This window comes from Eleginops maclovinus, chromosome 13 (genome assembly GCF_036324505.1).
Source record: "Eleginops maclovinus isolate JMC-PN-2008 ecotype Puerto Natales chromosome 13, JC_Emac_rtc_rv5, whole genome shotgun sequence".
Taxonomy (NCBI): domain Eukaryota; kingdom Metazoa; phylum Chordata; class Actinopteri; order Perciformes; family Eleginopidae; genus Eleginops; species Eleginops maclovinus.
This window is the reverse complement of record NC_086361.1, coordinates 23751249-23775647: the sequence shown is the minus strand read 5'-3', so window position 1 is coordinate 23775647 and position 24399 is coordinate 23751249. Positions and strand designations below refer to the sequence as shown.

General features: G+C 43.4%; 1 protein-coding gene across 3 annotated transcripts; it reads left to right on the top strand.

Annotated features, from left to right (window-relative positions):
- Positions 1-24399, top strand: septin7a (septin 7a). Of its 3 annotated transcripts, none has more exons than XM_063898928.1 (14): positions 1-45; positions 678-780; positions 7544-7650; positions 13272-13372; positions 13459-13593; positions 14259-14376; positions 16025-16117; positions 16227-16323; positions 19675-19726; positions 19812-19937; positions 20800-20820; positions 22055-22190; positions 22503-22648; positions 23478-24399. In XM_063898928.1, the coding sequence occupies exons 1-14, from the start codon at positions 16-18 to the stop codon at positions 23512-23514; spliced, it is 1302 nt and encodes a 433-aa protein (XP_063754998.1). In that variant the 5' UTR covers positions 1-15; the 3' UTR covers positions 23515-24399. The 3 variants fall into 3 exon arrangements, with proteins under 3 accessions (XP_063754998.1, XP_063754999.1, XP_063755000.1); XM_063898930.1 differs by lacking the exon at positions 1-45 and adding an exon at positions 512-545; XM_063898929.1 differs by lacking the exon at positions 20800-20820.

Genomic DNA, 24399 nt, shown 5'->3' with positions numbered 1-24399 from the left:
ACTTTTTATGTCAACATGAAATCTGGACTGCTCTCCAACACAGCAGTAAGTAACTTACTTATGAATTATCATATGTAATAGCTGTAGTGCCTTCATAGTTTGTACAAAGTCAAATAGAAATGTCCCTCATCACCAGATGTCCATGGATTACATTTTTCTGTGAGTTTTTTTCTCGAATTTCAACAAATAGGTTGATTTGAATGTGCTGTGTAACGTCTGTTATATTTTTAAATAATTGAAATTTAAGCCCTACAAAGAATTTGAAACATTTTGAAATCACATATTTTTTACATAAAAACACTCCATCAAACTCTCAAGAGAAACTGTCTCCATGATGCTTACTAATATAAACTGGAGTGTGAAATTCCCCTCTTCCTGGAGGCAGTAGTTTGACTTTTGAACCACATTTCACCACCTTTCTGAGCGGATGTCAGCTGAAAAAAACGGCTCAAACTTCATCCCATAAACAAGAAACATTTGATCTTTGTGTTTGTTTTCGACGTCTGTTGGATAATAAACCCCTTTTTGCACCGTATGCACTTAAAGTTAGTCTTTATTGAACTGTGTTTTTTCACACCACTAGTCTTTAAAAGTTCTTGCTGACATTATAGCTAACGAAGCAAACCACCGTCTGTCCTTATTTTCCAGTTTAATCTCATTATGTTTTTTCCCCCCAGCAACCGAAGAACCTGGAGGGCTACGTGGGCTTCGCAAATCTTCCCAACCAGGTTTACAGAAAGTCCGTGAAGCGGGGCTTCGAGTTCACCCTCATGGTTGTTGGTGAGTAATCCGTTATTTAAACATGAGAACACACACACCGACAGAGGCTACAGTTTCTTCATTGTGTGTGTGTGTGTGTGTGTGTGTGTGTGTGTGTGTGTGTGTGTGTGTGTGTGTGTGTGTGTGTGTGTGTGTGTGTGTGTGTGTGTGTGTGTGTGTGTGTGTGTGTGTGTGTGTGTGTGTGTGTGTGTGTGTGTGTGTGTGTGTGTGTGTGTGTGTGTGTGTGTGTGTGTGGCATTGAGTTTCACAGAACTGTTTGAGCAGAGAGCGATAGCAGCTGTTAGAGCTGGATACACTGCACATGAAACTGGGGAACTGTATTTAAAACAAATGTGTGCCATGCAGCTGTACAGGCAGCCTTTTTCTGCTGTGTGTGTGTGTGTGTGTGTGTGGTGGGAGGAGGAGGAGGAGGAGGCTTCCTGTCATTCCATTCATGCAGCTAAAGCCAGAGCAGCTGATTGAAGGGAGGTGACCCATCAGCCCTTCCTCTCTCTGTCACAGCAGAGCCACTTGAGCAGGAAGCAGCTCTGCATGCCTGTGTGATGTCATTTCCTGTCGCCTGGCTTTCAGTGCATACCTACCTGCAGGGTTATGGATATACACGCATATAAACTGGGTTATAATCAGGGTTCCTTGTTAAATATCAGAACATTTCCTGCTTGACGCCCAGCTTATGTACTTAAGATATTTGAAATCCTCCTGGGGCTTTTTTTCAAATAACACACCTGATCTACTATCTAAATCATCTCTTAAACAGCCACAAAAAAATCAGTCTTTTATCTTTAGCAGAGTTTATTTTGTTTAAGTTGTGATGGGAGGGCATAGGGAGTGTACCAGTTGTGTAAGTGGAAGACGCCCATTATAAAGACAACAAAAAGTCTTCATTCCTGACGTGTTCATTCTTTCCTGGGAGTGTGACAGCATCCTGGCTTCATATGACATGTCATTTAAATGATGTAATGTCTAATAAAGTGGGCACTAAAATCAGAGTAAAAACTCATGTTTTATATCAAATATGAACAGAACATTTCAAGGTGTGCAGAGGGGAATAAGATATGACCTCCTAATGCCTTCAAATAATATTTCATTAAGGGTTGATATACATTCATACACACATACAGTGTATATCCATGTTCAAATGTATAAATACACACTTAGAAATTCCAACTTCCATTCGATGACCTCCTCTTACCTCATTCTGTGGAGTTTCCCCCTGCTGCTCCCTCAGGAAAAGGCTGTTATGCAGTAATTTGGTGTGCAGCGTATAATTAGAAAGGGTAATCTGCACAGTGTGTGTTGTCCTGCAGGAGTAGACGAAGTGTCGGATAATGTGTGCTTTGCTTTAATGTATTGCGGTGTTAAGAACACGTTTGCAGACGCAGCGGTTCTGGAAAGGGATGGGATAAAGTGGACGCATTTTTCAGACAGTTGACATGTTTTCCTGTTATTTTAAGGCTTACTGTATTAGACATTACATCATTAAAGAGACATTTCACATGAAACCAGCCAGCGCACACCCTCAGGAAAGTATGAGACTTTTTTAAATAATGGGCGTATACCACTTACACAACTACACACTCCCAGTGCCCTCCCATCCCAGTGCCCTCCAATCACATAGCTTAAAGTAAAAAGGGCACTCTGGGACCCTTTCTGAGGCCCAAATGCACAGTCTTGCAACCTAATCAATCTATGTTCTTTCTAAATGCACTGAGAGCATTTACATAGCAGCTATGTGGAGTCATTCGGTCGTATTTAAGCAGGAATGCCAAACTTCAGCTTTTTTAATTTGATTTTTTAATATTCTAGCATTTCTTTGTCATAAATGCTCATTAAAGAGGACACATCAGTATGTAGAGTCTCTCCTGGGACATGTCTCCATGCTTTAATGTTCAGAGAGCTCTTTGTGTTTCTCACACTTCCTGTGCTGAGCACCTCTTCTCACCCTCTGTCTGAAACCAGAGCCCAGTCTGCTCTGATTGGTTAGCCAGTCGGCTCTGTTGTGATTGGTCCACCTGCTTAGAGATGTCCCGCCCCTTAGCCTATCAGGTACAATGTGTTGGAGTGTTCTATAGTCCAATGCAGCATTATAGGTAGCTGACCTCCGTTGTTTTTTAATCTTTATTTTCGTTGACTTTAGATTCATTACAACAAATCCTTGAAGGCAATTCTTATTTGGCTCCCCCTGCATTCAAGAGTAAAGTTAATTTTGTGTCTTTATTTGAAAATATTTAGATGTTTTGACCCATTGGTTCTCTTGAAATCTCAGGAATGCCTTTTGGGATTTTCTTTATTTTTTGGCCATGACTCAATAACTTGTATGCCAATTTTGACAATTCCATACACACGTCTGATAGCTTTAGAGGATAAAGGGATGCATTTTGGACAAACATGGATTGCATTGTGCAGAGACCTAAAACAGTGAGGAAGGACTTCTAGTAGTGGGGTGGAAAGCGATTGTTAGTGGATGAGTGAAAGTGGGCCAGAGCCATTTGCTGGACAGAGTCAATATTTGCCAGTGATTTGCACATTGGCAGGAAGTGACCTTGATGTCGGCCCCTGCAGCCGGAGCTCATTGTGTTGGTTTGACAGAGAGGTGAAACGGCTCTGTTTTATCCCTCTTGGAAAGAATCCCGCTCGCATAAACAAGACAAGCTTTTAGGAGAAGGAGACGAAATCTGACTGCAGGAAAATGATGGCTCTGCCAACAGATATATGAAAAGCTCCAGACTTGTTAAACGTTGACTGTCTCAGGGGGGGAAAGTCCCATTCATAAACACAGAGCGGTGGAGAGAAGATGACTGCTTTCCAACTTTCAGAATTTCCCTTTTTCCACAAACCATTTTTCATTTCACCTGCACGTTATGAGCCCGGTGTTTTGGATCGAATGAATGAAGCTAACGCGAGCTCTGCCTGCTTCCCCTGCAGCAGCCTCTCGAATGCAGCGCTAAGTGCCATTGAATAAACCCCCGTGGTTTACACAGCTGCTGGAAATTTCCTTTAAAGGAAGTGTGCTGGCTGCAGAGCGAGACTCGGCGGGCCGCTCTTCCTCTGCTGCTGCAGTCGAGATGCCTGCCGTAATGACATGAGTGGATTCTTTATTTGCAATATGCTGGCACGGAGGATTTTAATGAAGCTGTGTAATAACAACGAGAATTCAGCCAATCTGTTGAAAAGACACGCTGCATTTGTGCTAAGTGATGCAAAAGTCCCACATAGCAATCATGTAAACCTTTTTAAACTGTAATTCAGCATTAAACCCTGTTGCTGGAAACTCACCTGAAATGTTTTCTGGTCTTATTCTAACAATGGGATCACATGACTCCTTGTGATGTCACTGCAGATCTAAGCTAGCTCGCTAACGTAGCTGACCAGACTTTTTTGTGTCAACCTTTTTATTGTCGATTCTTTTTTTAATGTGTTTTTTAATCAATTTGTTTTTTTCTCCTTTTGTCCCCAAATGTTATTTTTCTGTCTGCAACAATTTTTTGGGCCTGTCATCAACATGACCAATAACCAGGGGTCAAATATCTGCAGTGACATCAGAAGGAGTCATGTGATCACATCGTTAGAATAAGACCAGAAAACATTTCAGGAGAGCAACAACAGAGACAGCTGTATGATCCCCTGGTCTCCAGCTGTGTGCGTCTCTCTTTAGTGTCCCCTGGTCTCCAGCTGTGTGCGTCTCTCTTTAGTGTCCCCTGGTCTCCAGCTGTGTGCGTCTCTCTTTAGTGTCCCCTGGTCTCCAGCTGTGTGCGTCTCTCTTTAGTGTCCCCTGGTCTCCAGCTGTGTGCGTCTCTCTTTAGTGTCCCCTGGTCTCCAGCTATGTGCGTCTCTCTTTAGTGTCCCCTGTTCTCCAGCTGCGTGCGTCTCTCTTTAGTGTCCCCTGGTCTCCAGCTGTGTGCGTCTCTCTTTAGTGTCCCCTGGTCTCCAGCTATGTGCGTCTCTCTTTAGTGTCCCCTGTTCTCCAGCTGCGTGCGTCTCTCTTTAGTGTCCCCTGGTCTCCAGCTGTGTGCGTCTCTCTTTAGTGTCCCCTGGTCTCCAGCTGTGTGCGTCTCTCTTTAGTGTCCCCTGGTCTCCAGCTGTGTGCGTCTCTCTTTAGTGTCCCCTGGTCTCCAGCTGTGTGCGTCTCTCTTTAGTGTCCCCTGGTCTCCAGCTGTGTGCGTCTCTCTTTAGTGTCCCCTGGTCTCCAGCTGTGTGCGTCTCTCTTTAGTGTCCCCTGGTCTCCAGCTATGTGCGTCTCTCTTTAGTGTCCCCTGTTCTCCAGCTGCGTGCGTCTCTCTTTAGTGTCCCCTGGTCTCCAGCTGTGTGCGTCTCTCTTTAGTGTCCCCTGGTCTCCAGCTGTGTGCGTCTCTCTTTAGTGTCCCCTGGTCTCCAGCTGTGTGCGTCTCTCTTTAGTGTCCCCTGGTGTCCAGCTGTGTGTGTCTCTCTTTAGTGTCCCCTGGTCTCCGTTGTGTTGGAGCTTCTTGCAGCGTTTGGTTTCTGCAGCTTTTAGTAAACTGCTCATGTTTCCTCTGCTGAATGTTCTCTAGATGCTGCATGTGTTGAAGAGCTGCTGCAGATGTTTCTTCATGAGTTTTGGAACTTTTTATATCGGGATCGTTTCTGAAGCGGTGTGATTCTCCTGATGGAAGTGATTTGGGATGTTGTTGCTCGTTTGATGGCCACTGTATAAAAGCTAATTGTAATGACTCTGCTCTTATAAAATAAGGCCACCTAAATATCAATGAATTAAATCATTAGCTTTAGTTTCAAACCTTGTGATAAAGCTTTTTGGTGCGTCATCGTACACTTAACTGAGTATAAGGGCATGGCAGGCTACACAGCTTTTCAAAGGTAGGATTGTGTCAAAATGACCTAACTGGAAAACCCAGCTGTAATGGAAAAACTGAGAAAAGGAGGCAGAGCGGTGGAGCAGGCCATGTTTCTGCACCTTCAGTTTCCCACCACTGGAAACTCTCAGATCAGCGGCCTGAAATGAAATAAAAACTACGGTTAATTATTAAGTCAGTGGTGCAAATCTGAGTTTCTATTAAAGCATGTTTTATGACTCACAGGGACGGCTGGATATCATCAAGCAGTGTTAAGTTGTGGGTAAAGGGTTTGATTTCATATGTTGGTTCAGTCTTCGCCTCACAGCAGGGGAGGTGAACATCTTTCATTCAGTCAAAGCCAATCATCATCTGATCACATTTCTGGGGAATGGTTTAGCTTTTTGGCAGATTTTTGACCCCGTCCCATCCAAACATGCAGCCACAGCTCTGACCAACCATGATCGGCATCTCCACCACCAACCTCATAACTCTGGTTCTGATATGTATCATGAAACCAGAGCTCTGGGACCTGGATCTGGTCCCTCCTGCTGCTCCTGTCATCTTCCCTAATTCAATGTGACGTTTTTATCACATGCATTTCACCCACAGTTTGCAGAGAAACCCTCAGCCTCCCCCTTCAAAACTCTCCGTTCCCTTTCAGCCTTGCAGAAATGTTTACAGCATGTTTCATCACAGATAATTTCTGCAACATTTCTGTCCGGCTCACAAGATAAATGTGCCTCTGCCCTCTTAGGAAAACATTTATGACTGTGAGAGTGTGTGGAGTGAAGGATCCTTTTGTGAGGCCGTTTCTTCATCTCTTGGATGAGATGTTGGCGACTAGTAAAGGTCAGCAGCCGCTGTCTGGCTGCAGGAACAGACCGCCGTACGAACGCCTCTCTCCTGCACACTGAAGCTTTTGTTCTGCAGCTCCTTGTTGCCCTGCGCTCACCCCGATCCGAACAGCCACTCTGCTCATAGGGTTGGATTACATCAGGAAGTCCCTCCAGGTTCTCACTGGCATTTTTGTGGTTATTACAGCTCAAAAAGACACACTATTTGGGGCTTTTCAAGACTTCTTGACTGTCAAAAATGCTTGTTTTGTATGACTAACAGTCCTCAACCTCAAAATATACACTATCAGTAATATGAAAGCAGCAAATCACATCAGAGATTCTTGAATTTTTTCTTCTGCTCTTCTGTGTTTTTAGCTTTGCCAAAAACACAAGAGCAAAAATATGGACAGATGCTTTCCATTCAGTTACAAACGTTAGCACGTAATACTCAATGCGCTCGTCCTCACGCTGCTGTCAATATTAAGACTTTTCCAGGCATTTCAAATGCATGGCTGTATGTGATAGGAAATAGAGCCGTAGGGTTAAATAATCCTGGAGTTGAAATGAATAACAGAAAGCAAAATATGGTTTGAAAACGAGCTGTATCTGAAAAGATCAAAGTTTCTACCAGAATAAAGATCTGTATGAGAAGATTAAGCTCTTTTATGAAGTGAAAATGAAGTGTCAGCTGTCTGATGTCTCCTCAGATTTCTCCGAGTACAATGGGAAGGAATCCATGCTTTGATTTCTGTTTCTCCTCCTTTGTTCCAGTGGAAATTCTTGATGACTGCTGCAGTTTAAATCTTCTTTCCCCTCTCCTCCCTTCCCATGATTCCCTGATTAGATTCCTGAAATGCAGACAGGAAAAGAATTTGGGAGGACAGAACTTCCACCCCGTCTGTCTCTTCCCTAGTCTCCTGTTAACCCCTGCCTGTTTGAAAAAGAAAAGGAGGTTAAACGCAACCCTTTCCTGTTCTGAAAAACCTATTGAATGTGCTGATAAACATCTGGAGGTTGTGTCATAGTGTGCTTCAGTCTGAGAACAAAGATTAGAAAACAAGTAATGTGTGAAATGCATCTGTGGAGTAACTCTCACACACTTTGTTTGTTTTTCAGGGGAATCTGGGCTGGGGAAGTCGACGCTCATCAACTCGCTGTTTCTGACAGACCTTTACTCCCCTGAATACCCGGGCCCTTCACACAGAATCAAGAAAACTGTTCAGGTAAAATGAACTCCAGTCCACCTTTATTTTATTAAGTTCCAATACTTTTTTTTGTCTCTAGTGTTGTGCAGGGATGTGGTATTTCTCAGCTGGACCCTGAAGGCAGCATCTCCCTGATCCAGTGGGATTTCTCTATGTGGTTTTGGATATGTCAGAAAATAATGTCTTTGTCAAACAAATGTTTATGTTGGTTCAGCAGGATAATCCCCACATATTAACACCACTTTATGATTTCTGAAATAAAAAGCTAACGTTAAGTCACCACCGCTAAGCTAAAGGAGGCTAATGTTGGGCTATAAAGGAACTACAGCACGGTCACATGACTTCACGTCTCCACCGCTAAGCTAAAGGCGGCTAATGTTGGGCTATAGAGGAACTACAGCACGGTCACATGACTTCACGTCTCCACCGCTAAGCTAAAGGCGGCTAATGTTGGGCTATAGAGGAACTACAGCACGGTCACATGACTTCACGTCTCCACCGCTAAGCTAAAGGCGGCTAATGTTGGGCTGTAAAGGAACTACAGCACGGTCACATGACTTCAGGTCACCACCGCTAAGCTAAAGGAGGCTAATGTTGGGCTATAAAGGAACTACAGCACGGTCACATGACTTCACGTCACCACCGCTAAGCTAAAGGCGGCTAATGTTGGGCTGTAAAGGAACTGCAGCACGGTCACATGACTTCACGTCTCCACCGCTAAGCTAAAGGCGGCTAATGTTGGGCTGTAAAGGAACTACAGCACGGTCACATGACTTCACGTCACCACCGCTAAGCTAAAGGAGGCTAATGTTGGGCTATAAAGGAAACAGCACGGTCACATGACTTCACGTCTCCACCGCTAAGCTAAAGGCGGCTAATGTTGGGCTGTAAAGGAACTGCAGCACGGTCGCATGACTTCACGTCTCCACCGCTAAGCTAAAGGAGGCTAATGTTGGGCTGTAAAGGAACTGCAGCACGGTCACATGACTTCACGTCACCACCGCTAAGCTAAAGGAGGCTAATGTTGGGCTATAAAGGAACTACAGCACCGTCACATGACTTCACGTCACCACCGCTAAGCTAAAGGAGGCTAATGTTGGGCTATAAAGGAACTGCAGCACGGTCACATGACTTCACGTCTCCACCGCTAAGCTAAAGGCGGCTTCACTCAAACAGTAAAGGTGTCGGATCCTGAGTCTGCCTCACCTTGCTGTTGAGCGTCTCTGAGCTGGAGGTGAATCTTTTGAATACTTTGTGAATGACATCGTGTTTCATCTGTTCCACCCATGTGTTTGCCTTGGACACAGAAACCGGTTCGACTGCTGCAACAACAAGAGGGATTGTTTGCCAAAGGCGCGGATGTGTCCCAATATCAAATTAGGCAACAAAATTGGATTATTACGTTTAACCCAGATGTAACACTTCCCTCCATTAAGATGCTTTTTTAATAGAGTTTTTGCATTAATTCACCTCAGATTTTTGGCAGATGAAGCTCAATTGATGGTTTGTCTGAGTTATTTAGTTTATTCTGAATTGAACACTGTATGACGTCCCTAACGAACCAAACACAAACAGCAATCTTATCAAACGGTGCTTGATTGCACTTCCTGTGTGAATGATGGTCGTTATCACACAGGTCCATTAAACTGTGTACTGCATAAACCTCAAACAATCAGACGACTTCCTGTGTTGATAAAACCAGGCACGCGCCTCAGCGTACAGTCAACTGCCCCTCCCCCCATTCCAGTACAAGGAGCTTCTTTAAAAACAAATACGCCTCCTGTGTCTTCTACAGATTTATTTGGTATCCAGTTTTTATCTCAAAGCGCTGCTGGAAAGCGTAGTTTCGCTGACCTTTATCGTTAGATATGGACAGGTTTGAAGCCAGTAGCACCAGTTATGACCACACCTCAAGCATCAAAAGCAATGCGGCGTGTTGATTGGGCCAATTATGTCAGTCACCCAGCACGTTTATCAAGGTCAGATGGGGTTGATGAACAGGTCTCTTGTTTGCCTCATTAAAAGCTTTATGAAACTGAAATTACAGCTAATGGACTGCCACTAGTGAAGCCAAAGGAAACTTTAGTTATGATGTTTCAAAATCATGACTTCTTTAAGTTTTTGTGAGCTGAAATGTACGGTATCTTTGGTTGATTATTGTCTCGCTATAAGACCTGAGATTGTCTTAGATTTATCTTTTTCTAAGTGTCTTTTCAAAGTTTCAAAGGCAGCTTTTCAGTAAAATGATGTTGATTTTTCAATTTACCAACAGTTCTAGAAAAAAATGTTTTAATATTCCTGTAGGATAAGATTTGTAGGCTGGGATATTTCTGCAGCTCGTCTGTAGACCTGACGGTGGGAAAGCAGCTCTCTGCTTTCTGGAGTCTCTGAACCCTCAGTGTTTCGGTTTGAGGGTTCAGGGTTTGGCTCCTTCCTCAAATAGAGTCACAGCTGCTTCCCTGCACAGCCTTTTGAAGTGAAAGCTGAGACTGCTGTGTGAACGAGCACACACTCCTGTGTGTGTGTGTGTGTGTGTGAGACTGTGTGTGTGACTTGTGTGTGTGTAGGTGTGTACAGTAGCTGCATGCTGAGAATCCTCCCTTCACCTGTTCCCTCTGATCTACTGCTTTACTCTAAATCTCCTAATCCCTGGCAACACACTGAGAGCTGTCTGCACACACACACAAAACACACACACACAACACACAACACCACACACCACCACACACACACACACACACCACACAACTTGTTGTACATTTGTTTATTTAAGTATATATGATAGTGTTATACAAAGAATAAATTGCAATTAGCACGTTACCTGTTGCATCACCTGTTTCCTCGCTTGTTGTGTTGCTAGTTGCCTGTCGTTGATCCTCGATGGGACTCAAACGATAGCAGAGCAGATCCCCCCCCCTCCTCTCTCTCTCTCTCTCTCTCTCTCCAGAAACCACAAACTAATTGCATCTGAAATATTTGTGGCCTCTTTCTTTCAACTGCCTGCCAAATAACGCTGTGAACCCAGAGGAGTCCTGATTGTTCTATAATAATAACTGATCAATAAAGAGGTGCGTGTGTGTGTGTGTGTGTCAGACAGATCAGCTGGTGATGATCCAGAGATGTGCCTCCTGCTCAGACATGCCTCCTCCCTGTTTACATCACACACTCACCCCTGATACAGTGTTCAGAGATTAACATAACAAGATCCTCTGATAGGACATGTTTCATTTTAAGGATACTCTCTCTTTCTGAACACACTGAGTTTCTCTTCCTTTGGATTCACAATCTGAACACTGATTGGATTTACAGCTGTTAGATTAGTGACACTGACCCTTAAAGAGAAGCACATACATATTGAATTCAGTGCAGGCCCAAACCCCGCAGGAACTTTAAAGACTTCCATATTTGCAGAGTTCTTGCAGGACTTGGTGCTGAAGTGTAGCTCTTGTGACATCCTCAGACAGAATGCATCACATGTGGTTGTTTTCCCACACTACCGTCATAGTAAATTACACAAATAAGCGTGCAGTTGTGATGTAAAGCTGAAGGTTTCACATTCCTGACGGTCCCTCTGTGGTACGGTTGTTGTTCCTCCATGAGATCACTGTCTGTGGGCAGCATGTCTGTAGCATGACTCAGCATGTTTTCAGGAGACACTGGGATTATTTATAGCTGTCCACTCAGAACTTCTTTCATTTGACACAGAGTTTGTTATTTAGCATCATTGCAAACACTGAAAGTATAGAGAGGTGCAGGAACGACCGTGCTGTAGTTCCTTTACAGCCCAACATGAGCCGCCTTTAGCTTAGCGGTGGGGACATGAAGTCACATACCCTGCACGAGCTTTCGGTTTGTATAGATCATAATGTTTATTTAGTTTGTAATGAATTCAGGAGGTCTTTAAAACAGTGTTAGTCCGTGCACACCTAGTCAGCCAAGCCTGCAAGTAGCAGCTCCGGAGGTCAGAGGTCAGATCCAAACAGCCAGATGGTGATGGATATCAGGACATGACTGATGCTGGTAATAGTGGGAGGGGGGTCAAAGGGCTAAGGGTCTGCTATAAAAGCTTTGCTGGGAAATGTTGTCTGTGTGATGAATTAGGATGACTAAAAGACAGCAACCCTGCAGCTCAGCAGTGTGAACAGGAGGAGCTGGAGGAAGAGAAGGATCCCTCAGCTGAACAGGACTGTTTATTGCATGTCAGCGTATCCTTGCAGGAAAATCATAGCTGGAATGACTAACATTATCAGAACCTGAATTCCATAAGGTATTTAACAGCTTTAGGACGTTGTTATGTCGATGATAGCTCAGTGATTTGTCTGATTGAGAAACATGAATAGATTACTATTAATTACGTCCTTATTCCATGAATTTGTTCTGTAGTGTGGTGATTCTGAGACTGTTAAAAACCCCAAATACTAATCCATCAATATTCAATCACTGAGTTAAATAACCGTACTCTCTGCCCCAGCGTCTATCCTGAAAACTGCTCTTCTGTCTCCTTGTTTTTTAACTTGTTGTCCATGTTTGAGTTTCCTTGTTGTTGTGAGGAGCCGGTTCTGCTGTGAAGCCGTCCTGCGGTGCAGAGAGAGTTGAGCCCTTCAGCCTGTGGTGCTCTAAGTGTACGCTCTCAGCTCGTTTAAACTGAGGTTAAGCTCAAATGTGGCTCTCTAACTCCTCTAAAACTCCACACTAACGCCTCTCAGAACTAATAATCTGTGTCAGCAATCCTCCGCTCCAGGATGATATACACGAAGTTGGACTGAAATCAAAGCGTATACATGGTGCATATTTCAGGAGTGTGAATGTTTGTGTGTGGACAGCTGTGTGGCCTTCGCTTGACCTCGGACAAACTGCTTCCCATCACTCACCCTCAGTCTGAGAGCTCTGCAGCGTTCAGATCTGCTGATTAAATCAGAGTTCCTCTGCTGATCACGAGTCCCGTCTCGACCCGACAGATGCTTATCAAAGCCCGGACCCTCGGATCTCTCTGAGGCGGCTCTGTTCACTTCGTCTTCATCTGTCCAACGCTCCGCACAGACCTGAGGCTGCATGTTTAGAGGATGCTAAATACTTGTGGCCTGCTGTGATTAATTGGTTTGCATGGGTTTGTGTGGGAGAGAAACTCCCTCTGGAGGGGTGTTAGCCTTTGCAGACCATTTACATGCACAGAAAACCTTATAAACACTACAGCAGAGCACCACAATAGGACCTTTAATATGTCTTCATGTGCAAACACTATTCATAAGCTGAAACCATTAGACTGGTTTGGTGCTGTTGGTCAGCTATTAACTGAATACCCATGGTTGTCTGCTTACTGGTAGAAAAGCAACCGACCCTTGTGAATAAATAGTTATAAAGTAATACTTGTCAGGAACTATCACATGCTGCAGACTGAAAACCTCATGATGCTGTTTCAGTCTGCCAGCTTTGGACATTTTTATTTATTATTTGTGGTTTTACAGAAATGTTTTTCTTCTTGCACTCATGCAGCAATGTGAAACAGACGGGAGAGGAATGGCCACAGAAATCCTCTCCTCCTTTCACAGATGAATGTTTTTTATGCATGCTCTCTGGTTTGCACTGTGTAAACACAGTATGTTTGTGTTTATTTTCAATCCTCTGCTGTGTGTCTGCAGGTGGAGCAGTCTAAGGTGCTGGTGAAGGAGGGCGGAGTTCACCTCCTGCTCACCATCGTGGACACGCCCGGCTTTGGAGACGCCGTGGACAACAGTAACTGGTGAGCTCCTGCGTCCCTGGATCGTTTCCCTCTCTATAATGTACTGAAGATGTTTCCCTTTACCTGACTCTGATGTGTTTCCTCAGCTGGCAGCCGGTCATCGACTACATCGACAGTAAGTTTGAAGACTACCTGAACGCTGAGTCGCGCGTCAACAGACGGCAGATGCCCGACAGCAGAGTGCAGTGCTGCCTCTACTTCATCGCTCCCTCCGGACACGGGTACGCTCCACAGGAATACTGCTGGGACATCCCACCAAAAAACATACATTACATCATCGCTAAATTAGATAATTAACTACCATGTGGTGACCGCAAAGCGAAGACGTAGAGGAAAGTAAAGATACAAAATAAATCAAAAGAAACTGACCACTTTAATAGTACAAACCAAGGAATTTGTTCAGGCTATTTTCACAAATTGATCAATGGAAAACTTGTCTTTGCAAATCTGGATCAAACTGTTGACATCAGAGGCTGCACTTTGTCCTGTAATGTTCCTGCACTGGATCGCCTAATCAAATTATACTTCAATCAGATTTAGGAGTAAGGAAACACTCGTGATTGAGCTCAGAATCATCCTTTTATAAGAATCATCCGGTCATCATTCAGAGGAAAAGAACTCACAGCTTTCAGGTTAAACAAACCGTCACGCCACAATAAATCCAGTGGTCCCAGTGGTCCCAGCGGTCCCAGTGGTCCCAGCGATCCCAGTGGTCCCAGTGGTCCCAGTGGTTCTTGTGGCTCCTTTACTTTTTGTCGAGCACATTTAAGACTTACTAACCTCAGAAAATAATCGATTGTTTAATTAATAGCAGAGAACACTTGAGTTTCTTTAATCTCAGAGAGGTTTTGCTCTTTAACCTGTAGCCGTCTCTCTCCCCCCTCAGACTGAAGCCCCTCGACATTGAATTCATGAAGCGATTACACGAGAAGGTCAATATCATCCCTCTCATCGCCAAGGCCGACACAATGACTCCTGAGGAGTGCCAACAGTTCAAACACCAGGTGTGTGTGTGTGTGTGTGTGTATGTGTGTGTGTGTGTGTGTGTGTGTGTGTGGTAGGGACAGTGCTCATTGATTAACAGACAAATTGCTGTAAGTAAGCCAGAGTTAGCTGCTATGCTAATTTCCATCTGTTGTCCAAACAACTGTGTGTGTTAAATTGTCTGAACTGTTAATCGGTAAGTATAAAGTGTAAAAAACATCAGCTCTTTTACTTTACCTCTCCCACACACTGGGTACAAAGTTTTTAAAGTTTACGTTCGAGGTCACGAATCTGCATGAACTCACATATAAGACTGGGACTTCTTTGCGTTGCAGCATAAAACAAAACAAGTCATTGCAAATAATTAGAAATTAAAAGTAGAAACAAACAATTCTAAAAATATATAAAAATCTCAAAATAGAAATAGGAATAGACCAGCATTAGAGAGTAAAACACAATGTATACAGTTGAGAAGAATACTCAATATTTTAGTGTTTGAAAGGAAGCGGTTCAGGGGTTTCATTGTCCGATGCACCGCAGCTACAGTGCAGTTATGCAATGAAAATCTTAGGTCCCGAGCTCCTCCAACAATGCAACATATTATAAATAGGACTCAAGACAAAATAAGACATAAAACAAAACTAATTGTGCAAAATGAAACAGAGGATACATGAGAAGTGCAGGTTATGTTGCTATAAGTAGTGCAGATGAAGTATATCCATGTCCCCGTTTGATAGATTTAGAAACACAGCAGACTACTGAAATGAAAAATAGGGCTGAACGATTTTGGAAAATAATCTAATTCTGATCTGATTTTTTTCCTCAAAATTGCAATTGCGATTTAATATGCGATTATTTTTTCAAGGTCCTCTTCTCATGTATTTTTCGACAAACACAAGGAATAAATCAGTGGTGATTACAATCGTGAACCTCGTGAGGTAGCAACAGTAGCGAGGCCCGTTCTGCACAGTACCTGACGTTGCGCAGCATCTTTCTTTTTAAAGCCAAAATAATTCCACACAACTGACGTGCCGCCCCTCTTTGGTACCAAACTTCCAGCCGTGCACTCTTCTGACGAGCCTGAGGCCATTGTGCAACAGGTTCAAGCGCAGCGTTGACTTCTTTCCCTGCCTGCTCGGCTTCGCTCGGCTCCCGTGTCACGTGACCAGTCAAATCGCAGCCTTTGCGGTTGGAAAGTCTCGTTTTGTCATATCGCGATATTATCGCAAATGCAATTAATCGTTCAGCCCTGATGAAAAACACAGAAGACCACATTGGTAACGACCCACAGAAAGGAAGGTGTGCCAGACAACCTGCAGAAGTATATACCTTCTGAGGGTTAAAGACATTCTGTAGTGTTAATTTATTACAGTTGCATTTAAAATAACATTTCCTCTAAAGCCTGCAGATTTAAGGTACCTGGTGCCTCGATTTATGTCTGCAGGCTTTGAGCCGTTGACTTGTTTAGAGGGACATAATTAAGGTAAGGTGATCACCATGTAAACAGCATGGAGACTGATGGTTGAGGCTGAACACGTGTCAGTTCACCTTGAGCAGAAGCCGGTCTAAAAACAGCCTGTCTATTGATTCCTCTCGGCTGGGACCATCGACGTTCCTCTTTATCGCCCCTCATCTGATTTTCCATCTCACCCCGTTTCCTCTCTGCAGATCATGAAAGAAATCCAGGAGCACAAAATCAAAATCTACGAGTTCCCGGAGACGGACGATGAGGAGGAGATGAAGATGGTCAGGAGGATCAAGGTGTGTTATACCGTACATACACACTCTGTGCATGTCGGTGGATTTTTAGCCGGTGTGTGTGAGCAACAGTTGTCACCCCTCTTCCTCATCCTCCTCTTCATCCCTGCAGGATCGTTTACCTCTGGCGGTCGTTGGCAGCAACACCATCATCGAGGTCAACGGGAAGAGAGTGCGCGGCAGGCAGTATCCCTGGGGGGTGGCTGAAGGTAAGAGGGTGGAGGACACACAGACACACAGACACACAGACACACACACACACACACACACACACACACACACACACACACACACACACCACACACCAATATTTCCACTGTTAATTGGATTATTGAGCAGCAGCATGTGTAGATTGTTTGCAGAGTGGTAACACCATGTGCCGCTAATATCAGAATCACAAAACTGTATTTATTCCCTGGAAGAAATTGGCTTTGTGACAACTGATCCATTTTAAATAAAATTGGAAAAGAAAGTCTATATTTCAAAGTAAAAATTTCCAATAACGCACGTAAGTTGTAAGTCATTTCACACATTGTGGCCTCACATTACACACGCAGTCTGAAACTTCAGTAGGAGATTATCAGATTACTCACAGGGGGCCGTAATACATGTCTGTGTCCTGAGTTTAACTCCTAAATGTCTGATGAGTGTCTGATGATAAACGCAGCACCAGTTAAAGGGATGTTCAACATGTTCTGTACCTGCAGGAGCTCTGAGACTATGCACTCTTTGAATCCACCAGACTCCACTGACAAAAACATCCTTAAACCTCTGAGAGTACAGGAGCCTTAATCATTACATTTATTTAGTTGTTTTTAAAGGTTTCGTACAGATGTGACACAACAACACAAACATACATGTGGCTTAATACCCTAGATCCAAACCATCCCTTTAGTGTTCTTTAGTCATGTTTTCGGCACACTGGCCTCATCAGTTTTCTTCTGTTCTACTAACAGTGAAACTCCAGCAATGCTGATGATTTAAAAGAGATATCATCACAGTGTGAAGTGAAGCGCCGCTGCGAAGCTAAGGGCTTGTTTTCTGCAGCACAGGATATGAGAGCTGAGTTTGACCTCACACAGGAAGTCTGTGTCACAGTGTGGTGAGACATTCAGAGCCAGCGCTCAGTTAGTGACTCTACTTTAAAGAGTCCTCTCCTGCTGATGTTCAGGTGTATATCAGTATGTAGAGTCTCTACTTTAAAGAGTCCTCTCCTGCTGATGTTCAGGTGTATATCAGTATGTAGTGTCTCTACTTTAAAGAGTCCTCTCCTGCTGATGTTCAGGTGTATATCAGTATGTAGTGTCTCTACTTTAAAGAGTCCTCTCCTGCTGATGTTCAGGTGTATATCAGTATGTACTGTCTCTACTTTAAAGAGTCCTCTCCTGCTGATGTTCAGGTGTATATCAGTATGTAGAGTCTCTACTTTAAAGAGTCCTCTCCTGCTGATGTTCAGGTGTATATCAGTATGTAGAGTCTCTACTTTAAAGAGTCCTCTCCTGCTGATGTTGAGGTGTATATCAGTATGTAGAGTCTCTACTTTAAAGAGTCCTCTCCTGCTGATGTTCAGGTGTATATCAGTATGTAGAGTCTCTACTTTAAAGAGTCCTCTCCTGCTGATGTTCAGGTGTATATCAGTATGTAGTGTCTCTACTTTAAAGAGTCCTCTCCTGCTGATGTTCAGGTGTATATCAGTATGTAGTGTCTCTACTTTAAAGAGTCCTCTCCTGCTGATGTTCAGGTGTATATCAGTATGTACTGTCTCTACTTTAAAGAGTCCTCTCCTGCTGATGTTCAGGTGTATATCAGTATGTAGAGTCTCTACTTTAAAGAGTCCTCTCCTGCTGATGTTCAGGTGTATATCAGTATGTAGGGTCTCTACTTTAAAGAGTCCTCTCCTGCTGATGATCAGGTGTATATCAGTATGTAGAGTCTCTACTTTAAAGAGTCCTCTCCTGCTGATGTTCAGGTGTATATCAGTATGTAGAGTCTCTACTTTAAAGAGTCCTCTCCTGCTGATGTTCAGGTGTATATCAGTATGTAGAGTCTCTACTTTAAAGAGTCCTCTCCTGCTGATGTTCAGGTGTATATCAGTATGTAGAGTCTCTACTTTAAAGAGTCCTCTCCTGCTGATGTTCTGGTGTATATCAGTATGTAGAGTCTCTACTTTAAAGAGTCCTCTCCTGCTGATGTTCAGGTGTATATCAGTATGTAGAGTCTCTACTTTAAAGAGTCCTCTCCTGCTGATGTTCAGGTGTATATCAGTATGTAGAGTCTCTACTTTAAAGAGTCCTCTCCTGCTGATGATCAGGTGTATATCAGTATGTAGAGTCTCTACTTTAAAGAGTCCTCTCCTGCTGATGTTCAGGTGTATATCAGTATGTAGAGTCTCTACTTTAAAGAGTCCTCTCCTGCTGATGTTCTGGTGTATATCAGTATGTAGAGTCTCTACTTTAAAGAGTCCTCTCCTGCTGATGTTCAGGTGTATATCAGTATGTAGAGTCTCTACTTTAAAGAGTCCTCTCCTGCTGATGTTCAGGTGTATATCAGTATGTAGCGTCTCTACTTTAAAGAGTCCTCTCCTGCTGATGTTCAGGTGTATATCAGTATGTAGAGTCTCTACTTTAAAGAGTCCTCTCCTGCTGATGTTCAGGTGTATATCAGTATGTAGTGTCTCTCCTTTAAAGAGTCCTCTCCTGCTGATGTTCAGGTGTATATCAGTATGTAGAGTCTCTACTTTAAAGAGTCCTCTCCTGCTGATGTTCAGGTGTATATCAGTATGTAGTGTCTCTACTTTAAAGAGTCCTCTCCATGCTTTAAGGTTCTCTGTTGGTGTGGTAAAGATAAATGAATAAGTCTTTGGCCCCAGAGTAAAAATGAGAGCAGCCTGCTGGAGGACTGTGGGAGTTTTACTACGAACCGGTTCGTCGGTTGGGAGTGATTCTGGAATACCAAAAATCCGAGTCAGCACAAATATGGAGAGAGAGGGGGGGGGGAGGGAAGGTCCCTGAGAAGATATGCAGCCTCCCCACCCCAGAGAGGACTGTGGGAGGTTTACTGCAGGAGAGACACTCACTGGGGCAGAGGACGCCCCCTGCTGGTGCGTCCTCACTGCAGCTCTCCGTGTTAAAATGAATAGAGGTTATTCAGGGAACGTTAAGGCTACAATGTGCTGCACAAAGACATAATGATCAAAGAACATCAAGTTATCAATCTACTGTAGGAGAAGTATTTCTTTAAATAAATAAAAGAAGATTAAAACTTAACTCAAATCAGGAAAACATCTCCAATAAAACAATTCTTGAAGTGGCCGATCAGATTGTACATAACAAAAGGCTCACTGAAAAATATACGAGTTTAAAACGTATATTTATCCCAAAATACTAATGGCTGAACTAACTGATATTTTATCTATTTAATGTCATGCTGCATCATTTGGTTGAAGTGTTTCTCTCTCTCCCCTCTCCCCTCTAACTGATAAACCAAAATATAAATGAAGTGGTTATCACTGTGTTTGTGATCCATGTTAATGTGTTTGATCTGCTCTCTGTCCGTCACAGTGGAGAACGGAGAGCACTGCGACTTCACAATCCTCAGAAATATGCTCATCAGGTGAGAAACGTGTGTAATAACACCGAAATTACAGTATTGCATCACAAAACGGTCTCTCAAATGTAAATGTTTTGTTTTTTTCCAGGACAAACATGCAGGACCTGAAGGACGTGACGAACAACGTGCACTACGAGAATTACCGCAGCAGGAAGCTCGCTGCGGTCACGTACAACGGCGTAGACAACAACAAGAACAAGGGACAGCTCACCAAGTACGTTCATCAGCTGACCATAATAAATAATAATATCACCATAACAACTATTAAAGCTGCAGGCAGAAATCCACGACCGTTGGAGGTGTCGTTGGCTTGGACTCGCATACGCTAACGTAACTTCCTGTCTAAATTAAGCCCCGCCCACTTATCCGTGTAAATCCTTCATTAAAATAACAGTGTCTTAAAGCTGCTGAGTCATATATTGCACCTCCAACAACAAATAGATCCAGAGCTCCGGTTTCTTTACTTCCTCTCCAGAAAAAGGAGAGTAAAAGAAAGGATCAGAAATCTCAGTCTCAGTGTCAGCCTGCTGCCTGCCACTCGTCCCCCGCAGACCCACCGGACATCCATCCCCTGTTTATTCTCCGTAAGCTGTCTCTGCCGTCTGACCAGACATCTGACCCCATCTCCATATTTCTGGACTCAGTAAACAAACAGAGATATTGTTTTCAGGCGTCACTCTAACATTTTACACCCCGTTTAGACAAAGACCTGATTATTGATATATCTTCTGATGTTTATGACACGTGTTTCTGTGCCCATTGGATTCCTTGTTTGGTTTCTTTTTCCCCTGTTAGCGATATTAACAGGCTCTAATAATATCAGATAGTGGGATAATGTAGCTGCTGTGTGCGAGCAGACTCAACAGTTCACAGGTCGCAGTCTGCAGACACACAGCCACAGATTAAAGTGTGTAAGCTGTCACTGAAGCAGCACTAACATCACACACACACACACGCACACACACACACTCTAACTGAGCAGCAGTGTGTTTAATCTGTACTAACTGAGCTCTAATCCACCGGCTGCTGATGCACGTTCACGGCAGCATGCTAAGAGTCTGTGTGTTTGTTTCTAGGCCTGAGACATCTGATGGCATGTAAGTGACTTCTTCAAACTCCTCTCTGTGACCAGCTTTCATCCCCTCATTCATTCTTTCTTTCCACCTGCATTGCTCTGAGATGTTAACCATCATGGACTTTAGTGCATTGATCCTGTTTGTAATCTGATCTGAAATCAGCTCCTTGCTTTGCAGTTTCATTTGCTAACATCTGAAGCTTCAATTCTGCTTCTAATCACTGACTTCTAAACAACACTGAGTAATTCATCTTCAGATTTTCTATTATTTTGGGCGCAATCAGAGTCTACTACTCTATTTATACCAGGGAAATTGGGTTTTGAGCCCGTTGCTCAATTTTCTCAACAATTAATACAAAACAAATTGGATAAAAATGTTTATAAAAACATAGAAAATAAGTGTAAAAAAAGATATTCATATAAATTTAAGGAATAAAATGTAAATATAATAGAAATACGTATTTATGCATTCCTGGCAGCTATAATAATTCCACTTGAAGAAACTTGCCTGAAGAAAATACGGACATTTCAACAAACTAATGGAATCAATTAAGCTAAGTACAATCAACTCGTTAACGTAATGCAAGAGCAAAAACTGTGACTCATCTCGTTTATTTGTATTTTAGTTCAGGCAAAAACTAACCATACCAAACACAAGAATGAGCTGACACTACTCAGGAAAAAGACAACGCAAAACTCACAATGTACACACTCACTGGCCTCTGCATCAGGTACTCCTGTTCACCTGCTCGATAGGGAGGCCACAGTAACAGCTGTACCTGATAAAGTGGCCGGTGCGCTCATATATTCTATATCTGCATCAAACACAGAATAAGGCTGATGGTAATTTTGATGCTTTGTCACGTTGCGTAGAACCATGCTAACAGCTAGCTTAAAGCTAATAGTAAATGCTCTGCAAGATCTAATTGGCTAAGTTGCTAAGAGGCAAATTTATGTTCCATAACACTGTAGAAATGCTTTTGCTTCCTCCTCCATACTAACCAATCAGACACTCAGGACCTCCAGTCTGTCTGCAGAGAGTGTTGTTCAGCAGGAGAAGGAGGTTGATTCCCTCATAACACCTGTTCTCCTGATGAACCCTGTCACCTTTCCCCCCCTCGCTGGAGGCCGGCCGGGCTTCCAGGGAAGGAAAGCACCTCCTCTTCTTCACCCTGCAGTCAGAAAGGCCTCTTTGAGACTGTAGGGAGAGCATGATTCTGCAGAGTGGAGTATTAAACCCTGCCTTGTGTCTGCAGGAGTCCTCTGGCCCAGATGGAGGAGGAGCGGCGGGATCACGTGTCCAAGATGAAGAAGATGGAGCAGGAGATGGAGCAGGTGTTCGAGATGAAGGTGAAGGAGAAGCTGATGAAGCTCCGAGACTCTGAGGCCGAGGTAAACCAGAAAATGCAACATAATTTAAACATTTAAAGAAATAGGAAAGTTGTGCAAGTGACATGTCGTGCAGTAAGATGCACATAGATTGGTGCAGGAATGAGTCCTTAAACCCCACCAAACCCCTGAAATGAGCCAGCACCTCCTGTCTGATGTGAGGACTAATCCCATTGTACCAGTTAAAAGCACCGCTCTGTGAACTGTAAACAGATGTATGTGTTGCAAACAAAGGAGGGTGAACACACTCATGAGAGTTGTATGAGTTCCTTTATGAAGGCCTGGTTAACCTCCTGCCCGTCTGTGTCTCCGCAGCTCCAGAGGCGTCACGAGCAGATGAAAAAGAACCTGGAGTTGCAGCACCGAGAGCTGGAGGAGAAACGCCGGCAGCACGAGGAGGAGAAGAACAGCTGGGAGGCTCAGCAGAGGATCCTGGAGCAGCAGAAGCTAGACGCCTCCAGGTAAAGCATAACGGAGATAAATGTTAGGAGTGTATCCTTAAATCATCATGTGTACATTCATTTATTTATGCTCTATTATTCTAATGAGTCTTATATTGGGTTTTATCCCGAAGCACTTCTTCACCTGGTGCTAAAACTTGCCTCCGCCAGGACTCTAATTTAAAGCAGCACCTTTATATACTTTAAAGAAATGTAGGACATAAATAAATTCCTCTTACTAGCACGGTGTTTATGGATAAAGCAGGGTTTGTACAGGTGCTGGAAGTCCTTGAAAAGGCTTGAAATGTAATGTGGTGTTTTCAAGGTTTGAAAAGTGCATGAAATTGTTATTGCTTTACTTTTCTAATAAATTGCTGTCTGACTGAATAGATGCTTTTTAGATTAAAAAGGAAGAAGTCCAAAGAATGTGTCATCCTTCTGTAGAATGCTATTGCGAAACACAACTTCGGTTGTTTTACATAAAGAACATCTGATTTAATGTGAGGTAGTGAAATAATAATTTGAGTCAAGGTATGCAATATAAATCTGTATTTCCCACAGCCGTAAGCTGCTTGAAAGGAGCTTTAATTTCTTTTTGGAAAAGCTGTAAGAACCCTGATAAAGGTAGAACACTGCTCAAGATAAGATTTACTTTATTGATGTCAATTTGGGAAATGTTTTCGTCACAGCAGCATGTAAACACGGCATTGCACTTCAAAAGAGAAGATCAAACCAAGCTACAAATTAAAGTGTGTTTAACATGTTGAACAGTGTTCCAAATGAACCCCATGAAGAACCAGACCACAGCTGATTACTGTCTGACCACTCCTCTGTCCTCTTGTGTTTGCAGGACCTTGGAAAAGAACAAAAAGAAGAAGATATTCTAACCCCTCCGGAGGACCTTCCTGACCCTTCCCGTGTTTTATTATTTCCAGCCCGCCCCGCCCTGAGAGCTTCTGTCAATCGCCACGTTACTGTGATAATCAAGAGAAGCCAGCAGGGGGCAGTGTCGCCCGGACTCTGAATCTACCCAATCATGCTCTGCCTTCCCTCGACTCCCTCCTCCATATTATCCTTTTATCCATCAGTGTGCATTCACACAAACCAGTATACTCATAGAAACCTTCATCATGACGAGCAGGAAGTCTGTCTTTCCTCTCCTCCTCCTCCTCCTCCTCCTTTGGGAATGTTGGACGCTGCGTCCATTTTAATGCCAAAAACCAAACGAAGAGCTCGGCCCGTCTGCAGCTCACCTCAGGCACTGTTATTTTTTATATAAATATATATAAATGTATCTTTCGGTTCACTTATTATTTAGGTATCGCATTTAACTTCCTCCCAGTCCTCTTCCAGCTCCTGTGATGTAAATTGTATAACCATGAACTGCAGTGTTTCTCTCTGAACATGTGTAACGTTTTCTTACTTTTGTTTTTATTTCCTTTTGTATCGGCCCTGCTTTAGTTTACCGTAGCCTTTCTGTTGGACGCCTAACATTTTAATCCCGACTTCACTCACGCTGAGTGTAACGACGTTCAAGAAACTGCTCCTGAAGTGTTTTTACGTGAATTTATTTTCCACTTCTCGTGCAGATTCTTTTCCAACTGAGTATTTCCAGGGGCAGCATGTGGAGGTGTTGTTGCTCAGTAACTGCAGCTTCTTCACGCCACGTTTAGCACTGTCTGTGTTCTGCATCTGCATTTTTAATGTCCTGTGTTGTTGTTTTAAAGTCACATAATAAAAACTGTGATGGGGAAAAAACACCTGTGACCTTA